Source organism: Danio aesculapii, chromosome 8, assembly GCF_903798145.1.
Source record: "Danio aesculapii chromosome 8, fDanAes4.1, whole genome shotgun sequence".
Lineage (NCBI taxonomy): Eukaryota > Metazoa > Chordata > Actinopteri > Cypriniformes > Danionidae > Danio > Danio aesculapii.
Window position 1 is genome coordinate 22,190,069 of NC_079442.1, and position 19,915 is coordinate 22,209,983.

A 19,915-nucleotide genomic window follows, 5' to 3' on the forward strand; every position below is an offset into this window, starting at 1 on the left:
AAATAATCAGTATTTAGGTGCTGCACAGTGATCCTTAAATATTTTTTAATGTGTCAACAAATTTCTATATACAACTATTGCTACCCTGAACTTTTGTAAACATAACAAAATGTATAGTGGTCATTATTTTTACCTCAGAAAAAAACATTAAGCGGGACAGTCAAAAAAAATTTTTTTAGCCATATATAATAATTAACTCCGAATATAATTTATTTATGGGAATAAATTTCACCACCAATCATTCACCCCTGATCAAGATGTACATTTGTGCATTTCTATTTTAAAAAAGTATTATATACACCGGGAGAAATAAGTATTGAAAATGTCATGTTTTATTTTATTTTATTTTTTCTGGGAATATGATTTCTAAAGAAGCTGTTAAAATGGAATGGAATCAGATTTTGACAAAAACTCAAACAATACAAACATAAAAATAAAACAACAAAAAAAAAAGAAGAGAAAGTACTGAACTACTGAAACATTTTTAACACTTTATATGAAAGGCTTTTTTTAATGATGGCACCTTAAAGATGCATCTCATATGGAGAGTGAAGTCAGATACATTGCTCAGGTGTGAGTTTTTCACAGAATTCAACAGAGTGTAAAAATCTTGATGGTTCTGTGGGTCTCGTTAATGAAATCTGATCTTTAATTTGTATTTTCTATTGGATTTAGTAAAGGCGATTGGCTGGGCCATTCTACAGCTTGATTTTCTTTCTCTGAAAGCATTTGAGAGTTTCCTTGGCTGTGTTTTGGATCATTGTCTTGCTGAAATGTCAACCCTGGTTTCATCTCCAACATCCTGGTGATTTAGATATTGGACTGAACCAGCATTTACAATAAGAAAGGGCAGAGAATTGCTGAATAACTACTGAGAGATGTCAGCTGCTGTCTGGGCTTTCACTGCCTTTCTACAGCTCCCTTTCTTCATGTGTTCAATACTTTTTTCCGTGTCATTTCATTTTATTACACAACTTCATTTGTAAACTAGTTAGATTTGTTTTCTTTGCATAAATGGATTTCTTTGGTTGCTATCAACATCCGGTAAAAAAATCAATTCAACGCCACCTTTTGAAATATGTTTTCTGAGAAAAATAGTGACGTGTTCAATACTTATTTTCCCCGCTGTAATTATTATTGTCTAAAGATTATGCTTTACTACTAACAACAACATTAACATAACAATGACATCACCTAACAATGCCCTTCAGCCATGTTTTTTACAATATATTATAATGTCTCCTTTTGTGTTGACTAGAAAAAATATACACAATTCATCAAGACACGAGGGTGAACAAAAATTGCAGAATGCAAATACATTTAAATGACCTAAATAGATTTAAATGACCTTGTTGAGTCCTATTCAGTCATGATTGAGACTTGAGAGAAAGAATTTGCAGAACGATAATAACAGAAAATCTTTACATAAACACAACAAATGCAGGAATAATCCAGTAGGAGGTTGATAGGATTGAAAAATCAACACTACGATCTGCAGGCTTCAGATTTTGCAATATCCCTGATCTCGCTCACAACGCCCCAGCTGTTGCACTGGTAATTTATGTGCAACAAACCAAAAGGATAATCAGCGTTTTGAAATTGGACAGAGAGGAGGAGGAGGAGGAGGAGAGATAATACCTTTGAGGACGAATTTCATCAATAACCAATTAGCCCCGTCCTGGAGAAAAAAAAAACCCATTTCATGCAACCTGTCGTTTCAACCAAATTTGAAAAAGAACAGATTGGTTCCTTTACAACCATTGTGACTATCAAATATGGCCTTGTTTGAACCAACTGGCCTCGCATCCCACAATGCCCTGATCCTCATTGTACCTGCGATAACAGGATAACTGGAATATGCCACAGATCTGCTGTCGCCTGGCAACCGGCTGGCCGTGTCGATCGCGCCTGCTTTATTATTATTATTTTTGTTGCCAATCTGCATTTCCTTTGACTAATGCTAATGATCACTTCTGTTTCTTTAATTCATTAGAAAAATAGCAGCTTTATGTCTCCTCACAGCTATCAGATATCCTGTTCATTAGGACGATGTGGCGCATTGTCTGGTTTATAACGAGAGGAAATAAGGTGGCTGTTTCCTGCAGTGGCATCAGTACTTCCAGCGCCAGGCTCTGACAGGCAACAGGAACGCTTCTCTCCAAACGCCAAGCCATTGGCAAGCCTCATCAGCCAGCCAATTGAGGGGAAATAATTCAACATGGCTGCTGCATTTGGCAGATTATAATGGGATGATCATGAAATGCTGTCTTCCCTTACACACAGCTAAATGTGGCCTAGGCTATTAGAGAGTAAATGCAGAAGATAGGGAATATAGTGCACTCTATAGCCAAATAACGAGAAAGCAAAATAAAAAGTAAAAGGTCAAATGAAATCAGAGTTGCTGCTTGCATTTAAGAATATAAGAGAATTTGTAAGATTTACTTTTGCATTTTTGTTCAGTCACCGTTCCTTACCCAAATTTCATTATTTCTAAAGAAAGCTTTTAATTGACCCTTGGCTGAACAGGCAATCTGGCCAATCATAACAGCGTTATTCTGAGCCCCAGTCACTGTGTGAATAGGGTCTGTCTGCAGACTGCATGACAGGGGCGTAACATGAAGGTGGCAAAACTTGAAGTTATCGAGACCATCGTGTCAATGTTGTCAGCAAGATGGCACTGTACCCATCACAGTTATTAACGTCTACACCTACCCCAACCTTAAACCCAACAATTACAGTGGTCACACTTTATTTTGATGGTCTGTTTGTTGAATTTAAGTTACATTGCATCTACATGCCAACTAATTCTCATTAGATTATAAGTAGACTGTCAAGTTGGGGTTAGGGTTGGGGTTAGTGTAAGTTGACATGTACCTTACAGTCAGTTAAATGTCTGTTTAAGGAGCGGTACCAACAGATATTAAGCACACAGTCTACTAATACTCAAATAGACATCAAAATAAAGTGTTACCATTACATTTATTAACATCTACACCTTCCCCCAACCCTAAACCAAACAGTCACAGTTATTAATATCTATACCTACCCCTAACCCAAACCGCTGAGAGTTGTGGAGGCTTTCATACTTGACGTGCTCGCCATTTTACTGTCATTTACAACCACCTGGGGTGACCCCAAGTAGGCTAACTGTCATGAAAAAAACAGAGGAATAAGTTAGCAAGTGGAGTTGCATGAATGAATATAATAATATATCAAATGAATTGACTGTGGGTAAAGAGAAAACTCATGAAAACATTTGCTGAAAATGTTCTCTGGAAATTTCTGGAAAATGTTCTCTGGTATTTCCGCCATCTTGCCAACAACATCTCTTGTGACACTTCGCATAGTTCAATGGGATCTTGATAACTGCTAGCTATGCCTCTACTACAAGTTATGGCCCCTTTCATGTTGAGCCCCTCTCTTGCAGGTCTCTTACAGATACACTTGCACTGTCCGGCATGTTGTCCGACAGGCGTCGTAGTAAAGTAACATTGGCAATTAACATGAAAAATTATGTAAAGTTGCTCGTATAGGATTTGCTACAAAGACTGCAGCTATCCAAAAAGGCATGGCAAAAATGTAATCCTTTCACAAAAACTTAGAGAAGTGTATGAAATGGATACTTTTGTGTGGACAAACCACCATCAACTAGTCTCCCATTGGCCACTTTGAATGATCAGGGACTATGTTATATGACTGACAGGTTAACTAACCAATCAGGTTTCGCTGTGAGCCACACCATTTGTGGACGTGGAATTGTCCTCAGAATAACCAGCCTGATCTCACGAGAAAACGCAAGTATTTTATGCTTTGTTAGTTTAGTGGCTAATTCGTATGAACTCGCACGAGTTTAGTCGTATGAAAATGTACGATTTTAAAAAGTAGGCATGGCACCCAACCCCACCCCTAAACCCAACCATCACTGGGTGATGAGCAAATTGTACTAAATTGTACGAATTAGATTGTGCGAATTCATACGAATTAATCACCAAATCAAAAAGTTACGAATGGCCATGAGATTGCGTTGGAATAACAGTCCGAGATGCAACTTTGCATCATTCATTCACAAACATCTTTAAAACTGGCGACGCATCAATATTATAAATGATCTCCTAGCAAAACATTGAGGAAATCAGCAGGACATGCATGTAGACTTTGTTCTGAGATTCATTATTTTGGGTATGCAGTTCTATATGAAGATCATGCAGACTGATAGCAAGGCTTTATTGAAAAAAAAATTTTACTGTTAAGGTTAAATTATCTTCTCTTTAGGACCAAAATGACAGAAAACGTAAGGTTTTCACTGCCAAGAGAAAAAAAAAACAAGAATAAAAAGCATACCTGCGTGTTTGAAACTAAGTGGATAACATGTGATGTGTTGAAGCATTTACGCAGTGAGTACTGCCTTCTTGTAATTTACATCAAAGCATTTACATCAAATTGATAAATGCTCATAGTCACAAAGTTATTTTCGCAATAACAGATGGCTATGCAGGCAGAAAATGCCTGATTGTCTGACTGAAATGATGAATGTCTCAGAAACTTATATGGATATTAATGAGCACTGTCATCTATATAAACATCCCGGTTATTTTATCCACTCAGTCTTCTTTCCAGATAGGCTGATAAAAATTGCTGCACACTGGACTCATAGAAATCCTGTATATATTATATATATTATCAGAAAATGACTGAGGATCTGGTAAAGTGTTTCCAGAAATATGCCATATATGCTTCAGATGTTTAAACAAAGGTCTGTGGGCGGTGCTTGGCATGACATCTGAGGCGAAGACTATTCATTAACTGTCAATCAGAGGTGCTGACACTATTGCTGAACGAAATGACTCTAAATGAACTTATATTTTCTGTTATTAGACCGAGACTTAACTTTAGTTTATGGAGGTGTGACTTGTGACTAGGGCTGCACAATATATGGATAATTCGCTATAATTATATCGCAGGATATGCAATGTTGAGTGTGAATTATAATTTATCATTTGCATGTGTTTTTGTGGTCTGTGCTTGTATGAGGATTATGAAAGCATTCAGACATAAGAAAGTGTAGTTTGTAACTTTAATAACAGTTTATTTTATTGAATTATTTATCCCACGAAGACTATGGAGTATTATTTTACATTTGATTACTCAATTGCAGTACCTTAATACTGTTCTGAAAACATTACAATATTTATATCTCTTTCTTTATTGCATTTATTAAGGCTTGTAAATTGTTTATGTTTTATACAGATGCACTACCCGAATCACCCCAATCCATCTAAAATTATAAATTCTTACCAAATAGAAATATTCAGTCATCTGGTGAAATTGTATACATATCATTCATTCCTTTTCCTTTTTTCGCTTAGTCCCTTTATTAATCTGAGGTTGCCACAGTGGAATGAACAACCAACTTATCCAGCATGTTTTACGCAGTGGATGCCCTACCAGCTAAACCCATCCCTAGGAAACATCAATACACACTCATTCACACACATACACAATGGACAATTTAGCTTATTCAATTCACCTATAGCACGTCTTTGGCCTTGTGGGGGAAACCAGAGCACCCAGAGGAAACCCACGCGAATACAGGGAGAACATGCAAACTCCACACAGAAATCCCAACTGACCCAGCCAAGGCTCGAACCAGCAAATTTCTTGCTGTGAGGCGATCGTGCTACCCACTTCGTCACTATGACGTATCTATTGAATACTTATCTCACTACATAAATCACAGGGATAACAAATATCCCAATGTTAATTTTTCCAATATTGTGCACTTGTGACATTGCTAAATAACAAGTGAACTAACTGAGGACTCAAGACGAAGATGACAGGTGAGATGAGCTAGCTTAAACAGCATATAGCTTGGAGACCCAGATAAACAATGAATTAATTAATCTTTACTGTCTTTTATAATTTCATATAAGCATTGTAGTGTTGTCTTGTTTGAGATGCCACCATTTGCATGTGTTTGTGAATCAATACGTATCATTTGAGGGCTCAGTAGTTAGCAAGAATGTCGCTGGTTCGAGTCCCAGCTGGACCAGTTGCCATTTCTGTGTGGAGTTTGTATGTTATCTTCATGTTCAAGTGATTTTTCGCCGGGTGGTCCGATTTCCCCCACAGTCCAAAGATATGTGTTATAAGCGAATTGGAGAATCTAATTGGCTGTAGTGTAGGAGTGTGAATGCGAGAGTGTATGGGTGTTTCCCAGTACTGGGTTGTGGCTGGAAGGGCATCTGCTGCGTAAACATATGCCGGAATAGTTGACAGTTTATTCCGCTGTGGAAACCCCTAATAAAATAAGGGACTAAGCCGAAGGAAAATGAATGAATGCAACATTTCAATTATATTAAAATTATCCAAATTTCCAATTCACTAGGATAGCTAGTAGAATAGCTTCAATCGTTTTCAATTCACATTCTCACATTCTGTGGGTATCCCTCATAAGGGTATTGTAGAGCTGCATGTCAGCTTCTGGCCGAAATCAATAAGTAATTTTTCCAGAAATTATTCACTATTTTTGTCTGGTTACTGGTGCACAAATTGGTAGGGGAGCACACTATTGCTGATACTGAAAGCTTGTCTGTCAATTGTAAAAATAAACATGATAGTTAGATAAAAAAAAAAAAAAATTGATAGCCTTATTTGGCTAGTGATTTGCAAAACTAATGAATCACGAGGAAGTTTATCATTAACCGTTTGTAACCTTTTGATTTTATTTAATTTGTCAAGTTTTTGTTAGGTTGTCAAATTCCTTAGAATCAATTAAACTCTGTTAAAATGATATAGTAATACATTTAAATGGTCAAAAATAATATCAATATGGTACAAATATATCTAGCTGTAGGAAAAAGCCAGATCTAAATAGGATAGGTTAAATTCTATGAAATTACTTATTTAATATTCGAGGGCAAAAAATTACGCAACTCCATACTCTACACAATAGATTAAATACAATGGGCTCTATTTTAACGATCGCAAAGTCTAAAGTGCATGGCGCAAAAGCATTAAGGGCATGTCTGAATCCACTTTTGCTTTATTACGGGCAAAAAAATATATACGCTCTGCACCCTAGCGCAAGGTCTAACAGGATTATGCTTATTCTCTTAATGAGTTATGGGTGTGTTTTAAGCAAAACATGCATTAAACCAATCAGAGTCTCATCTCCCATTCCCTTTAAGAGTCAGTTGCGTTGCGGTGGAACGGTGAAAACTCACTCCACTGAATTAGCCTATATATTTAATTTAGTTTGTCAAGCGCACATATTGGTTTCAAAACTATTCCTAAATTCAGTTAATTTCCTAATTTCCAGCAAACGAATAAATGAACAATAATAACAAAATGTGGTATAAAAAAAAGAGGTTGGAGTTATATCAAAACACACTTCCTATTTCTATTTTTCATATGTAAAGATATTTGTGTATTGCTGTACATCCTGTGTGCATTAAGCAATGTGTATGCGTTTGGAGCAGCATAGGTGCTTAACTGTCACACTCTGCACTGGACTTTAGACCAGCTTTTAGTTGGTCAGGCGCGCGGTCTATTTCAGTTCCTCAAAATAACAACGCACCAACAATGCGCCTTAACACACCTCCTTTTTAGACCAGCACACCCATGAGTCCACAAAGTGGTGAAAATGGATTTGCTACTTTACAAATACATGAAAATTAGTGTTGCGCTTGTCTGAAAATAGCAACAAATCGTGCCATGCATGCCTTGTGCCTTAATGCGCCAGGTGTATGAAAGGGCCCAATGTATTTTAAATGAATAAGAATATATTATTTTTGATGATATTATTACATAAATCTTGTTCTTATTTGTTTCATTTATGTTTAACTAAAAAATATCAAATCACGTAAAGTTTATTAGTTCAATTACATTAAAAGTATGATATCCATATGGATGGAAATGTTATATGGAATCAGAATACATACATCTTATTTTGATTCAAGATTGTTTTGAGTGTAGTGTTGTCTGCAACAATATTTACCTCATAAGGAATCAGACACACAAATAAGAAACAGCCATATTGAGCACACAGTGTAATGAATCAAGTTGCTTATCCTGACGGATCTCATGTCATTAAGATGGATTTCTGTGTGCAAATAAGCGTTTCTTACTTCTGTATGTGCATTTCTCAACAACTTAACATGAAAGTCAAGTGCCAAGATTCAAATCATTCATCACTCATTGATACATATCTTTAAAATATTGCTGAATTACAGTGCTTTATTTTAGGGCTGAGACCTGCTCAGAAGATTTTTCAGCAAATATTGATATTCACTTAACATCGATTCAATACGTAATTATAATAAATTCAATTTTAAAAATCTATGTAATTGACAGTTCTCTTAGAAACCAGTTAGCAAATGCATGAGAGCACAGTGATTATGACTCAGATTTGTGTATATTAATGTGAAAGTCATTTCCCACACAGATACGTGCTGTTACCTGCATGTGAAGACGATGATGTGAATCATTCTTACGGTTCAGAAGCTTGTTAGGAGGCTTTCACACTAGCCCAGGTTATTTAAGGTCAGAGTAATTCATTGAATAATATGAAGCGCACCATCATGTAAATTCTACTGTGGTACTTTTCTGATGTGAATGTAACCTTGTTAGAGCACACCAAACAATGTATTTGTGTGTTTATTCACTAGCTTTCCTCAAGTATAACAGACTTGTTGCCTGAAGACAGAACGTTTATTTAATTTCTGTTTGGCCTCAGCAGAAATCAGTTCTCTTCTCCTTCATTTGACCCTTGAGTGATGATCTTGCCATACAAGCACACAGTGCAGACAGAGTCGAGGTCTTGACTAATCTACTTAGATCTAATAACCTGAGATCCAACATGACACCTGAGAAGATTCAGCTCCAAAACTGGCCGAGGTTGGTATTAGTGACCCTGGGTTATGGGTACTTTTAAGGAACGCCCCACTTTTTAGGAAATAGGCTTATAATACAACTCCTACTACAAGCAGTTGAGTTTACAATTTTTGAATCCATTGTGAACTCTAAAAGGGCTATAAATGAGCTATTACCAAAAAGAAAAATAAATATCTTAATGTATATACATACATCCATATAACATTTCTTTTAAAGAAATATACTGATTTATAGATATAAGCTAATTTAATCAAACTATTCATTCATTTGTGTTTTATACTCTTTTGTCTACAAGTCAGCATTTATCTTTTAATATATTGTAAATTGTAATTTATTCATATGATGGCAAAGCTGAATTTTCTGCATCATTACTCCAGTCACCAGTGTCACATTATCCTTCAGAAATCATTCCAGTATGCTGATTCTATTATTAATGTTGGAAACAGTTGTGCTGCTTCATCTTGTGGCAACGTCTGATGAATAGAAATTTAACCACATTGATTAGAAACAGAAACGATGTGTAACATCAAAAATATCTCCACTTCTGTTTAAGTGAACGTGTCCTTGTTGAAAAAGAGAATTTTAAATAGAAATTCTTCACATCAAATGTCACATTAAAGAGATACTTCACACACAAAAAATGAAAAACATACTCATTATTTACTCACCCTCAAGCTTTAATAATCACTTTTGAGTTCTTCTGTTGAACAGTAAAGAATATATCTAGGAGAAAAATCTAAAAAACTGTTACCATTGGCGTCCATAGTAAAAAAAATACAATGAAAGTCAATGGTTACAGTTTTTTTAGCATTCTTCAAAATTCCTCTTTTGTGTTTAACAGAAGACAGAAGTTTAAACAGAAGTGGAGTATTTGATGGCAGAATCTTCAGTTTGGGGGAACTATAAACACTAAAGGAGATATTAATTTAGAAAAAAAAAAATCTAAAAACCTGTAACCATTAGCATCCATAATAAAACAATTACAATGGAAGTTAGTCTTTTGCAGACTCTTCTTTGAAAAAAAGTGTAAAGAGTGTCGCGGCCATTGGGTGTAGTGATTAGTGCGGTGACACATGCACTCCGGTGCTCATGGCGATCCAAGTTCGATTGCCGATCCCTCCCCTCCTCTCTGCTCCATGGTTTCCTGTCAATACTCTCTACTGTCCTATGCCAATAATAAAGGTGAAAATCCTAAATAATTATTTTTAAAAAGTGTAAAGAGCGAGTAAATGATGACAGAATCTTAAACAGAATCTTATTAACACTAAGGAAAAATATTTAGAATAAAAAAAATCTAAAAACCTGTGACCATGTGCATCCATAGTAAAGAAAAAATACATAGGAAGTCAATGGTTAAAGGTTTTTATTCAAAATATCTGCATCATTACTCCAGTAATCTGTGTCACATTATCCTTCAGAAATCACTTCAGGATGCTGATTATTAATGTTAGAAACATTACAGGTTTTATTACAACGGTTACAGGTTTTCAGCATTCTTCAAATATCCTCTTTTGTGTTTAACAGAAGACAGAACTCTCTTTTTTTAATTAAAAGAGTAAAGAGTGAGTAAATGATGACAGAATCTTCATTTTTGGGTAAACTATGAACACTAAACAAGATATTTATTAAAATAAAATCTAAAAACCTGTAACCCTTGGCATCCATGCAGAATTCTTTCTTTTAAAAAAGTGTAAAGAGTGTCTGCACCATTGGTGTAGTGGTTAGTGCCGCGACACATGCACTCCTGCCTCGGCGGTCCTATGCTGATCCTTCCCCTCTCTTTGCTCCCCATGTTTTCCTGTCAATACTCTCTACTGTCCTATGCAATAATAAAGGTGAAAATCCCTAAATAACTTTTTTTTAAAAGTGTAAAGAGTGAGTAAATGATGACAGAATCTCATTTTGGGGTGAACTATGAACACTAAAGAAAATATTTAGAAAAAAAAAAAATAAAAACTGTAACTATTGGCATCCATAGTAAAGAAAAAATACATAGGAAGTCAATGGTTACAGGTTTTTTTGTTTAAAATATCTAGTGGTTTGTTTAAAATAATAGTGGTTAGTGCGGCGACACATGCACTCCAGTGCTCATGGTGACCTGAGTTCGATTCCTGCCTCGTGGTCCTATGCCGATCCTTCCCCTCTCTTTGCTCCCCATTCTTCCCCGTCAATACTCTCTACTGTCCTATACAATAATAAAGGTGAAAACCCCTAAAAAAAATAATTATTAAAAAAAGTGTAAAGAGTTAGTAAATTATAACAGAATGTTCATTTTTGGTTGAACTATGAACACTTAAGAAAATATTTAGAATAAAAAAAAATTAAAAATCTAAAAACCTGTAACCATTGGCATCCATAGCAAAAAAAAAATAATAATAATAAAACAGAAGTCAATGGTTACAGGTTTTTAGCATTCTTCAAAATTTCTGAATCATTACTCCAGCCATTAGCCATCCCATTCCATTAATATTTAGAAAAAATAAAATAAAATAAAAAATCTAAAAACCTGTAACCAGTGGCATCCATAGCAAAAAAAAATAATAATAATAATACACTGGAAGTCAATGGTTACAGGTTTTTTAGCATTTTTCAAAACATCTGCATCATTACTCCAGCCATCAGCCATTCCATTATCCATAATGTCCACAAACATTACAGTTTTTATTACAACGGTTACAAGTTTTCAGCATTCTTCAAAATATCTTCTTTTGTGTTCAACAAAAAAGAAGCTCTTTGTTTGAAACAAGTAAAAAGTAAATGATGACAGGAATCTTCATTTTCAGGTGAACTATGCCTGTAATAGCCTCCTCCACTAAAAAAACTCTCTGAAGGCGGATGCGACAGACAGCTCTAGTTAGGCGGTTTTCTCTTCTCATCCCTTGACAACAGGAACGGCAGTGCATGGCATGAGTCAATCTTTATCCTGAGTCCCTGCTGCGAAATCTGAAGGGCTGCACACCACAAACAACATCTCAAGCAGTCAAACAGAGGCAGAACGCAAGATACACACTGTTGCTCAGCACTCATTGGACTGATTCGTTCTCCTAGCAGGACGGCTTTCATCACCAGATGCACAAACATTGAAAAAGACCCTTAAACCATTACTGTGCGCTCAGTCAACTGATAAGCTTATCTTTAGTGGCACTGCAATAACCGTATTGGTCAGATGATACTGGCCACTAATATCTGCTCATAGCTACAATAAAGACTGAAAAGCAGGCAAATAAAAGCTCGAAAATGTACCGATAGCATCCGACACAATTGCAGCAAAAGACAATTAAAGAATAAGAGCAAGCCGCAAATCATCCTGAATGTGAATGATTGGACTACTAATGGATTGATTGGTGGATTGATTGTAAAGAGTAGTTACGGGAAAAGTAGCATTAGTTAAAACTACAAACATTTCATTGATTGTCAAGTTAGCTCAGTTAAATTAAAACATATTGAATGTATAGTTCACCCAAAACTGGATATTCTACCATCGTTTACTTACGTCTTTTAAAAATGTTTGTTATGATTGAACACAAAAGAATATATTTAAAGAATGTGGCAAACCTGTAACCATTATTTACATATTACTTGACTTACATGACTTACATGTTAGTTGTTACTTTTTACTATGGAAGTCAATGGTCACAGGTTTCCAACATTCTTCAAAATATCTTCTTTTGTGTTCAACAGAACAAAAAAACTAACAAATAAAGTCAAGGGTTAGCAACATGATGGCAGAATAAATTTTTTGGGTGAACTGTCCCTTTAACAGAAACATTTCTAATAAAATGCTTGTGATAAATAAAAGTAGAAATTAAGCAAAATGCTTTTAACATATTTTCACTGCAGCAAAATACACTAAAGAATATCGACCTGGCAAATCCTTTATATTGGATGAAAGTTCTAGTATACATTGATTGATCGATTGCAAACAAAATATATTGCAACAAGTAACATTAAAGAGCACCTAATTACCTCCTTTTCAAGATTAAGATAAGTCTTTTGTTGTCTCCAGAATGTGTCTGTAAAGTTCAGCTCAAAACACCCATCAGATTTTTTATTATACCTTTCAGAATGTTGGAATTTCTGCTTTGAACCATATAGCTTGTTTTTTTTGTGGCTGTGCCTTTAATGCTCTCCCCACCCACAGTTCTCATGTGCCTGTCAGAGTGTGCCTTAATCTCCGCCTCGTCTCAGAAAAAACAGCGCCCATGAAGGAAGCAGATCTCACGGAATTATATAATTCAATTGATTACTAATGTTTTAATTTATGCAACTATATATAATACATTATTTTTAACATGTTTTATTGCAGAAGAAGACATTTAAAATCTGAGCAACCTAAAAGTCTTCTTCCAGATGATAGTCCTAGTAATATATTTATTGATAGGTTCACTAGCCGTGATGGAAAGAGTACTTAAGTAAAAGTACAATTACCTTAAATGTAGAGCAAGTAGAGTAAAACTATCTGATGTAAACATTACTCAAAGTAGAGTAAAAGTAGACCTTTCAAAAGTACTCAAGAGTAGTGAGTATTACGCTGTAAAAGGCTGATGCGTTTACATGTAATTTGTGGATGTGGTGTAAACGTAACATTCTGTAGTGCGTTTAGTTATTGCTCAGCAGGCACACAACGTCATATTAGGTTAGATTGTGATGTCAGGTGATCAAAATTCAATGTCTAGCCAGCTTCTAAGGACAATGTTATTTTGACGTCCAATAACGACATCAAATGACGTTGATTTTTGTTGATTTTAGCTTGCGTAAGAAAGTAAGCAAAATCCATTGTCGGGCCAACATCTTAAACCAATGAAATATTGACGTCAAATACTGACATTTATTTGTCAGGTATGGCAACCAAATTCCAACATCTGATAAACTTCATAGTGGTAACGTCCACACAACATCAAGCTGTAACATCATTAGATGTTGATATTTGGTTGATTTTAGGTTGGTCATTTTCTAATCCCCATAGACAAGGTAAAATAAAGCTAGTGACTGCAGGTTGAAGGAAAGTAGTGGAGTAAAAGTACCAATACTGCACTAAAATGTACTTAAGAAAAAGTACACATTTTTGAAACTACTAAGTAAAATTACTGAAAAAAAACTACTCTATTACATTGAGTATTTGTAATTTGTTACTTTACACCACTGGTCAATAGTAAAGTCTAGTTTCAGAAAATAGCAGTGGTCATTTCAAACCAGGGACTACAGAGAAAGAACAGAAAAACTGAAGACCAGATTAATTAATATGAGTTCGTTGGACTGAAAATGCCTTTTGATAAGTCTTTTGTTGGTAGCAGCGTGTTTTGAACAAAGGCTTAGATAAAAGCATATTTGATATGCAGACAAGTGTTTGAAAAGCGCTCTCGGTAGAAAGGAAATGAAAAAGAGTGAATAGAGGGAGAAAAACTTCAAAGATCTAGATGAAACCCACAATTTGTTTTGTTTACGTGGGAAACAATGATGAAATGAAATGCAGGGTAAGAAATATATACGTTTATATAAATTAATCAAATTCATAGGATAGATAATATGACAAATGCATAAGCTTTAAATCTAAAGTAATGCATTTTAACTGCAACACTTACCTCCACAATCGTGGTCTTGGCTGCCTTGCACAGGGCTGGTTAAAGTTTCGGGCTTTTTCTGGTTTAAAAAAAATAATAAAAAATGTACATGATCAGCATCTATAAAACTATTGAAATATTACTGTAAATATGTGAGGTGTGATGTTTTCTCTGTTTAAGAAGCACTGATGATGAAATTTGGTGAATGAAATTAGAATGAGAAGACATAAAATCAGTGCAGAATGATTGTTAGAAACTGCTTTTGTCAAGTCATCATCACATCCATATTAGCGCCCCCTCCTAAAAAAAACATCAACTAAAGCAAAACAAGAGCGTTTTCATTTTAATGGAAAAGGAAACAGTGCACCCTTGTGGTAAAACAAAATACTGCATTTTAAATAAATTATACAAGTTTGCAAGATGTAAATAAATGAGAAATAAATAATATGCAATTCCTCACATTGATTAAATCTTTAGTTGCATATTTTATAAAACGTTATACAGAATGCATTATGGAATGTATTTTAATATAACATCCTCTTATAATATATCCCATAAAACATACATTTATATATTAATATACACTATTCAAATATTTGGGATCAATGAAATATATTGTTTAACATATGTACAGTGCTCAGCATATATAAGTACACCCTCACAAATCTTTTTCAACGTCATATTTTTAATATGAAGCTATACAATATTATATTTGTGGATATACAGTAGATTAGTCAGTACTGAAGCCTAATCTGGAGCTTATCTAACAAATAACTTATGATAACGGTCCAAAAACGAGTACACCCAAATTTATTTGCTATAGAAACATTAAATACAAATTAAAAAAAAAAAAAAAAAAAGGAAAAATCAAGAGAAGCAAAAAAATTTTGTTAAATTTTGTAGGTTGTAGTTTTTTTTTGCAACATTTTGCTTGAATTTAATTGTATTATCTTTTAATTTCTAAATGTGTTTGGTAACTAAAATATTATTTGAATAAATATATCCGTTTAATATATCTGTTTTGTTTAAATGCACCAAATACATTACTATATTCACTGAGAAATTGATAAAAATATTTATTTTCAAAATGGGGTGTACTCTATGCTGAGCACTGCATGTATCATGCATGTATGTATGTATGTATTATCTATTTAGAATTACATCTGTGAACATTAGTTATAAATACAACTGTTCATTTTCATTTAGCTGTGCTCAATCACATTAAATAACATTAAAAGAAAAATGAACTGATTAATATAAATTTCAATATTGTATTTAAAATGCTTTATGATCATGTGACACTCGAATAGGCAGGAGTAAAGATGCTAAAACTCAGGAAAAAATACATTTAGATTTTTAAAATTGTTTTAAAACAAGACACACCTTTATAAATCTAATAAATAATATTAAATATTGCATAATGTTATAATGTTACCTTTATAAACCTAATAAGTAATATTAACTAATATACATAATAAATAAACGAACGAACGAACAAAAGAGCAATCGAAGGAGCGAACAAAGAACGAAAAATATACCAGCCTTAAAGTATGCACAGTTGAGCATTTCAAAATGAAAAATAAAATTCCTATATTTTTTTTTTTATGTATTTTAGTACTATTTTTACAATGTCATTTAGTATAATAAAAATGACTGGGTTTTCACTACATGTAATGTTTAAAATGCTATCTAAAATAATGTACTGCGTATGTCTCCTTTTCAAAAAAGTATCTCATGTGGCCTTGCCTTCAGTGAAATAGTCTGTGGGTATGTGCTAAATGGAAACAGAAAGGTGAGAGAAAAGAGCTATTTTCAGGTTTGGGCAAAACACCAAACACACCATGTGATACTGTACATGTGATACTGTACTGTTAAAAAAAATACAAGAAACTTGCAGTCTATCTGCAATGCAGCTATACAGCTTGAGAAGAAGCAATATTTGTACCTGAAGATGATATTTCCAGCTTTGTCCGCTTTCCAGGCTTTGACCAGTGCAAAGTCACCTGTTATGGATTTTTCCATGATGTAGTGGCGGCCATTAAATTCACGCACCTGAAACAACAGTGGCAAATCATATGTGATCCTAGATCTTATTTTTTGTATGTACTGATCTCATCAATTATTCAGCGGAGATCAACATTATCTAAGTTTCAAGTTTATTTACTGTTTAGTCCTGTTTAAATTATTTTAGCAGGAGTAAAACAAGAGCTTTTTTTAATACACTTCATGAGTTACAAACATTCTGACATTTTTAAAAAATACACGGATCAAAAATTAGGGAAAATTTCAGATCCTTATTCTGGTCAATCTGAGTCAATCTGGCAGATGGAAAAAAAAATCCTTAATTATCTGTCAAATCCTATTTAACTGGTAGCCTAACATTTCGGGACTCTTTGGAGACTCTTAGTGGGCAGTGCAACTGAAATTGTCCACCAGTTCAGCAATGAATAGGGCAAATATGTTTTCAGCATAGGTGAAGGTGAAGTGTCATTGTTTAATGATGTTTTCTGTAGCAGGAGTTTGGCCTCTTATTAAGATACAGTGAGATGCAAATGTTTATTAGAAGCTCAATCAAATAACAATTTTCATTAGGACAATGACCTCATCACAACAAATATGGGCTTTTTGAGGCAGAAAAGACTAGAAGAATAATGAAATGGCAGCCTAAGTCCTGAACTAAACCTATTGAAAATCTAGAAATATCCTAGATGAAAAAGTTAAGTCTATGAACAACACTCACAGAAGGGTGGAAAAGACTAAAGAAGAGCAGATCACAGCAGAGAGTGCAATAGACTAGTGATGTCCTGAGAAAGACTATTTATGGCTATGAGACAGTAGTGATGTCCTGTGAGTTTGACACATGTATCATATGTGTTGTACGCAGGACTTAATTTGTGCCGGAACACACCAGATCGGAACTCTGAAATCTGATCCGGCACTCATTTTACCGATCCACCTCCTCAACCACCCCCTCCCCATCCGCTTTTCACTTTCACTTTCTTCCACGCGACTCCCCAACCCTCTTCACTTTTGTCCACGACAATCCCCCTCTACATCCTCAGGTAACGTGCCGGATCAGTTACCCGATCTGTTCTGGGACCTCGCAATTCACAGATTAAGCACTGGTTGTACGCTTTTACTTTCACAGAAACACATGACCAATCAAACATTGATTCTTAATGCAAACAAATTCAACATCGATCCCATCATTAATTTTTGGATGATTATGAAATTTGTGGAAGTATACCTCACAAACCAGCTTATAAATTCTAAGAACAGAAGCTTTTACTTTACGTAATTAAAAGAGTCTTCCATTCCCTGCTGAAAAATCCAGCTTAAACCAGCCTAGGCTGGTTGGCTGGTTTTAGCTGGTTGACCAGCTGGTTTTAAGGGGTTTTGGCCATTTCCAGCCTGGTCTTAGCCTAGGCTGGAAAATGACCAGCTAAATCCAGCTAAAACCAACTTGACCAGCCTGGTTTAAGCTAGCATAGTGGTTTGGATGGGCTCCCAGCCTGGCTAGGCTGGTCAAGCTGGTTTTAGCTGGGTTTTCCAGCCTGACCAGCTAAGACCAGGCTGGAAATTGATGGAAACCAGCCTGGAAATGGCCCAAACTCCTCTAAAACCAGGCTGGTCAACCAGCTAAAACCAGCCAACCAGCCTAGGCTGGTTTAAGCTGTTTTTTTCAGGGGCTGGCAAAGAGGAATAAGCTTTCTATGTTTTTGCTATAACACTTAACTGAAAAACATGGGACAAAATGCTTCGGCCATTTACGATTGATGAGAACTGTTCAAAACGAGCAAAAAAAAAACTCAATTTGTCTCCCTCTGACTTTGAAAGGAGGAATGATATGAATGTTACGACTCAAAATGGAAATTAAAACTAATAACACAGGCTCCTCTGGATACTTCGAATACCATCTTTGAATCTTGTCTGTCTCACTTGTTTTGAGTGTTTGGTGCTTCTTGTGATCTATTAATACGTAGGTTAGTGTGTGCTCCATTCAGCTGTTTTCGTTTCTGTCAGCTTTGCCGTTAATTAAAGAATTAATAAACTCAGAGCAGTCAGAGCAATTTATGTTTTGTGGCAAATAACTGTTAATAATCTGGATAAAGTATGTCCAGTCCTTTTTTTGTGCAGAATAAATCGCTTCAGTCTTAGGGGAGCACAGATTTTAATGGTGCACCACACCGGTCTCAAGTCTCACAAAGGTGCTTCAGAAGGAGGAGTGATAACAGAGAAAGATGAAAGAGGACCAGGGTTGGGAGACTTAAAGTTTGGTTTTGGTTTTGTTTAGGTGGCAGTTGTCCATGAGGGACTGCTATCGCACGTTTGTTTTCTTGTTTATTTCATTATTAAGGTTGTTAAAACATTCGCTGGTTTCTGACTCTGATGTTATTCACACTGATGTTAGTTTAAGTTAGTATCAGTATGTTAGTTTTAGGAACATTTATAAGCTAGTGTGCTCCAAAACAGTGACAACATTTTTATTCAGAAGATATAAACATCTAAAGCTTGCAGTTTGTCACTTCCGCATATAATGGATAAACAATTTTTTTGACATCAATTCATTCTTCAGTTTCTCGTCAAATCTTCTGACCAATCAGATGCTCTCTAGCATCGGTCGTGTCCCACCCCCTTCAAAACGCTTCTCACTTGCTTTTCATTTGATGCGCTTGATCTCAACCACTCTCACTGGCAGAGCTGTGATAAAAACGAAAAGATTTTTTAAGAAAGTCTTTATGTCTTCATGTTTCAGTTGAGATCAAACCCAGAATAAAAAAATGTACATTTCAAAGCACTTCACATGACCTTTAAATGAGATATTTAAAGAAAATACAATGATTAAAATTAGAGAACACTATCCGACCTTCTTGGTTGTGCTAATCTAGTGCTAATCTACACAGTTCATTACATTTCTTAAATGGATAGTTCACCAAAAAAAAAAAAATTCTGTCATTAATAACTTAACCTAATGTTGTTCAAAACCCACAAGACCTTTGTTCACCTGTGATGAAATCTGAGAGGTCTCTGACTTGAAACATTCAAAGTCCAGAAATGCAACAAGAACATTATCAGAACAGTGGGTCATCAATGGCTCAATTGTAATTTTGTAAAGCTACAAGAATAATTTTGCCCACAAACTAATAACTTTAACTACTACTACAACTCTTCAGCATCAGTTCAAGATGTTCGTTCATGAGAGCACTGTGCACCGTATGCATGTCGAGCTGTTAACTTATACACCAGACTTCCTCTGCTTATACAAGTTGTTGAATAAAGATGCTATTTGGGTTTTATTTGTAATTTTGTCTGAATTATTGGACAAATCCTATTTAACCGGCCGCCAGTTCCAGTTTTCACTGACTTTATAAGAGCCCATATAAAGTGACTGGAAGTCTCCAAGAGCCGGTTGTCCAGGTAAAGGCCAAAAGACAAATGCACGATGCGAGAGATAAATGTGG

General features: G+C 35.1%; 1 protein-coding gene across 2 annotated transcripts in view; it reads right to left on the bottom strand.

Annotated features, from left to right (window-relative positions):
- The window catches only part of oxct1a (3-oxoacid CoA transferase 1a), a 154,988-nt gene that overhangs the window by 73,150 nt on the left and 61,923 nt on the right, over window positions 1-19,915 (bottom strand). Inside the window, exons 6-7 of one of the 2 annotated variants that reach the window (XM_056463412.1) lie at window positions 16,373-16,505; window positions 14,475-14,509 (exon numbers count right to left, since the gene is read on the bottom strand). The exons of the other annotated variant lie outside the window; for it this stretch is intronic. Of the exons in view, the coding sequence (XP_056319387.1) occupies window positions 14,475-14,509; window positions 16,373-16,505 (168 nt within the window). The remainder of the gene's footprint in view (window positions 1-14,474; window positions 14,510-16,372; window positions 16,506-19,915) is intronic. 2 annotated transcript variants of the gene reach the window in all.